Source organism: Microtus ochrogaster, chromosome 18 (genome assembly GCF_000317375.1).
Source record: "Microtus ochrogaster isolate Prairie Vole_2 chromosome 18, MicOch1.0, whole genome shotgun sequence".
Taxonomy (NCBI): domain Eukaryota; kingdom Metazoa; phylum Chordata; class Mammalia; order Rodentia; family Cricetidae; genus Microtus; species Microtus ochrogaster.
The window spans coordinates 5,811,339-5,815,917 of NC_022020.1; the positions used below are offsets into that span (position 1 = coordinate 5,811,339).

General features: G+C 57.5%; 1 protein-coding gene across 2 annotated transcripts in view; it reads left to right on the forward strand.

The window, feature by feature from the left end:
* Nucleotides 1–217: 217 nt before the first annotated feature.
* Nucleotides 218–4,579, forward strand: part of Cables1 (Cdk5 and Abl enzyme substrate 1) — a 103,921-nt gene continuing 99,559 nt past the window's right edge. For both annotated transcript variants that reach the window (XM_005355759.3, XM_026783306.1), the window contains exon 1: nt 218–1,313. In XM_005355759.3, the coding sequence (XP_005355816.1) occupies nt 592–1,313 (722 nt within the window). In that variant the 5' untranslated portion in view covers nt 218–591. The remainder of the gene's footprint in view (nt 1,314–4,579) is intronic.

A 4,579-nucleotide genomic window follows, 5' to 3' on the forward strand; every position in this document is an offset into this window, starting at 1 on the left:
GGCTCTGTGGACACCCGCGATTCTCCGCCAGAGCATACCGAGGTGACGTGCTCGCCTCCAGCACCTGGCTTCCGCGCGCCCCAGGAATAGGACCGGACGGGCCAGCCCCTGCCCTGCCACGCGCCGGGCTCTGCCTTCCTCCTCCTCTTTCACCTCCTCCTCCCCCTGCACGGTCGCCTCCCGCCGCTGCGGACTCCGCCTGCGGCTTTGTTTTCCTCCCAGGTCTCATTCCCCACACGTGATACTGTGTTATTGCAAAGAGGGCTTCGGAGCGCGAGCGCGGGGCGCGCGCACCTATAAATACGGCCGGCCTGGCCCGGGAACACGAGATCGCGCGGCGCGCAGAGCCCGCCAGTGCGCGTGGGTCCCGGGTGTGGAGGGCGAACCAGGAGCGCGTGAGTCCTAGCGGCGCCCGAGCACCCAGGACCGAGCATGGCCCGCCCGCGGGAGGGCAGGGCCGCTGCCTCGCACACCGCCCGCGCCCCGCGCCCTGCCCAGCCCGGGTCGCCGAGGCTCGCGGCCGCCGCTTAGCACTAGGCACCCGCCACTCGCTTCTCGGGCACCGCGGAACTAACGCCGCAGACGGACACAATGGCGGCGGCGACTGCCACCGCGGGCACGGCCGCCTGCAGCAGCAGCAGCAACAGCAGCAGCAGCAGCCGCCGCGGCACGGACCCAGCGGCCACCAGCGGGGTGCAGGCGCCGCCGCCGCCTCCGGCCACCGCTAAACCCGAGCTTCTCCGTAAGTCGCGCGTGGACCCGCGGCGCCGCCAGGCTGCCCTGTCCTTCCTCACCAACATTTCTCTGGATGGACGGCCGCTGCTGCAGGACGACGAATGGGGCGGCGGCGAGGAGGGCGGCGCGACCAAACCGGGAGCGAGAGCTAGGATCAGCCTGCTGGCCGCCGGCTGCAACGCGTTCTCTGCACCGGGCACCGCGGTCGCGCCGTGGACCGCGGTCTCCGGTTCCAGCCCTTGTCCGCTGCCTCCGTCCCTGGTCCCCCGGCCGTCGGGGGAGTCGCTGCCTCCCCGTTCAGCCCCAGCTGTCACGGGTGCTCAACTGCAGCTGCCCGACGGTCCGGGGGGCGTCGAACAGGAGGAATTGGAGGAGGACGATGCCTTCATCAACGTGCAGGTGCCTCTGGCCAGCTTCTTGGGCTCTGGGACCCCCGGGAGTGCGAGCGGCAGTCGGGGCCGCCTCAACTCGTTCACTCAGGGAATCCTGCCCATCGCCTTCTCCAGGCAGAACTCGCAAAATTACTGCGCCTTGGAGCAGCCAGGCCAGGGCGCCTTGGAGCAGCTTCAGAGGTCCCGGTGAGTATTCTGGATGCCAGGCGCGGCCAACTTTGCGGTGTCCTTACGACAGGAACCCCACCGGGGTCGCTCCCACCCTCCCGCGCCTGACTAGATCCCGGGCTCCTGGCTGGGATCCCGAACTACTAGGGCATGTGAAAAGGGGAAGAGGCCCAGGGAGTATGTGGTCACACGTGTGCATGAACTCGGCACTAGCAGAGCAGGCGCACCATGCCCCTGCTTTGGCCAAGGAGTTGGAAGAAGCAGTTAAAAAGCTGCTCTCAAGCCTCCCGGTGCAGGCTTCCTGAAAACCGGTCCAGACCCGTAGGCGCGTCCCCAGCTCCGGGGGAGCAGGCCGGGTGCAGTGGGTGGGGCCTGGACTGGGCGGCGCTCCGGAGCCCCAACTAGTAGCAGACACGTGGGAACCCATTGGAAAACTTTGTGGAGCCCGGGAAATCGTGTTTTCCTTTTGTTTTTCTAAGAAGTGGAAAGTTTTTTTCTGGCATTTCCTTGGTCCAGGCCTATGGTGTCGGGGGCAGAAAGGAAATATGCCCTGAGACTTACATTCAGAGAAAAACTGGCGAGAGTTAGAAGCATGCTATATGCTTGTTTGGGTTATTTGCGGGGTTGTGACATCTTAGCAAAACCGTGAAGTCTGCTTAGTGGAGAAATAGTTGTAGTCCATTGCCGTATGTTGGGGCAGTTGGCTTTGGTTCCGCGTGGGATAGTGAGACTGCAGGTGGAATTCTGCAGGCTTGCAGCATGAGTCCTTCCTAACTAATAAAAGCCTCCTAAGAAATTATCCCATCGACTATCTTAGTTAACTAGCAGAAACTTAGGGAACCAGAGCCTCTGTTTCCTTTAAGGGCTAGGCCCTTGCCAACGTTCTGTGGGCATCTAGGTAGGCAGGGAGGCCACCTCTGCTGCCCATGCTCTCCTGGACACTTCAGCGAGGGCTCAGACTTGCTATGACCTGAATAAGAAGGTGACGTCTGTTGGAAAACTTCCTTGCTTAATGGAATGAGAGAAGCAGCAGCTGGGCTCACGCAGAAGTTTGCTGGCTTCCCAGTGCTGTAGCCAGAACCATGCTGCTGTTGGGTCTGATCGTTGCAGTGCACAGGGGCCTTAGGCACGGGGGTGGGGTCTGGGGAGGCAGCCTCCTGATTGCAACAGTGAATGAGTGATTCCGGGTACAAGTGGCAATCCTGCCCTGGCATTTCTTGTCAGAGCATGCATCTTCTGGAAAGCCCATGAGTGGATGGGCAGCTCTGGGTTGGCAGAACTGTGTTAGCACTTGACATCACACCCTGGCTCTTAGTGACTCTGGAGTCTGAGCCTAAGCCCCACAGAGGTTATGACAGGCATTGTGCTAAACCAGCCTGTGGCCTGGAGGGCAGACTGCTGACAGCAGCAGGAAATGGGATTACCCTCCACACTTCCTCCAGGAAACTCGTTGCAGAGGTGTGGAACTCAAAGGGCACCCTGAGCTCCCTTGCTAATCCTAGCCCTGGAAAATTTTAGGGTGGCTTGTTTACTTTTTTATTTTTGTTTTTCTAAACAGGATGCCTCTGCGTAGCTCTGCCTGTCCTGGAACTCACTCTGTAGACCAGGCTGACCTTGAACTCACAGATCCACCTGCCTCTGGGATGAAAGATATGCACTGCTACCACCTGGCTAAGATCTCTTCTATCCAAACACACCTCAGCATTTGCTAGTCTCAAAGATGTGTCTGCCTGACAGGCATACTTGACCAAACTATTTCTGAATAGCCTGTATTTGGCAACCCGATTTTGGCAGTTCTTAATTGGGGGAGGGGGCAGAGGGAAGGCTGAGGTGTTTTGAGGAAGGTCACTGTGGCCATGGAGACCTTTTCCAAGGTGTGTTACTTTTATGGCCCCTCAAGAGGACTTTCACCTGCTCACGCTTGCTTGCTCTTGGCTCCCCTGACCCGGCCAGCCCTCTGCTACTCCCTGCCTTCCTGGTGTATTAGCTTTCTGAAGCCCAGTAGCCAATGGGCTCTCTCCATACACTGTTTTACAAAATCTCCTAGGAGGTGAGCTGCCAATCAATGAGGACTTTCTGTGGATTCTTTCCTAGCTCTGTAAGAAAGTCTATGGAGCCTTGTTTTTTCTGATTGTGAACTCTGGACCCTTGGACTTATGGAGAGCTCTGTCTGTTTCCACTATGTCCCGCGCGAATTCTTGCCCAGGTTCCCCAGGTGGTTCATAAGAGCTGCCATAGTGGGCTCAAGTCCTCTCTTTCCAGTGAGTTGAAGCTCTTCAGTATTGAGTTTGTCAAGGATATATAAAAATCACAACTTCAAGGCCTGGACTCTTAAAACTGTGTCTGGTTTCTTCCCTCTGCACTCTTGAGGGACGGGGACGGAACCCAGCTCCTTAGGCAAGCCAGAGAAGCCTTCTGCCACTCCACTATAACTCCCGACTCATCTGGTGAATCGCTTTGCTGTCTGAGTTGGAACTGCGGTGGGAGGAGCATTTCTGTGGTCGGAGCTTAGGGTGCAAGCTCAGTAGCCATGAATCCAAGCAGTGGTCACCACCGCTGTACACAGAAACTGGACATCAAAGGTATTTGATCCCCCCACAACTGCCCTGTGTGTGAATTCTTTTGCAGACAGGGAGACTTCAGGGTCAGGGAGATTGAAGACTGGCCCAGCCACTGAGAGGCACCTTGGCTGTGGACCGGGCTTGGGACTGGAGAGGAACCTGGGTTTTTGCCATCCATACATGACCCCTTCCTTTCTGCCCCTTAGCCTTATCCTTGTCTTACACATAGTAGGCCCATCCTGACTGTAACAGTTGTCTGGAGCGTAGCAGGCCAGTTGTTCCCTGTGATTCTGTAGCCCTCTTCTGATGGTCTGATGTTTTGTTTTTTTCTGTTTCATCCTCCAACTTTGTTACCACTTCCTAGGCTCCCTTGTGTTTGCAGGGCTCCCAGAATCCTGCCCGGCCCTTGTGAAAGGATCTCTGTGCAGCTCTGGGGTTTCTGAGCTGCAGTTTAACTGTACACACTGCTGAGCCCCACATGGGCAAGGTGTTAATAGACAAAGAGAGCAGATTTTTGGAAATGTATTTTAAGGCTTTAAAACATATTTTATTTTAAAAACATCATCCAAGGCCACAGCTGGCTTCAGAGAACCTTGGAAACTGCTGAATGGCGTGCAGCACGGGGCTCAGGCATGAATGCCAGCCAGAGGGCTGCCCAGAGGGGCTCAGGTGTGAGTGCCAGCCAGAGGGCTGCCCAGAGGGGCTCAGGTGTGAGTGCCAGCC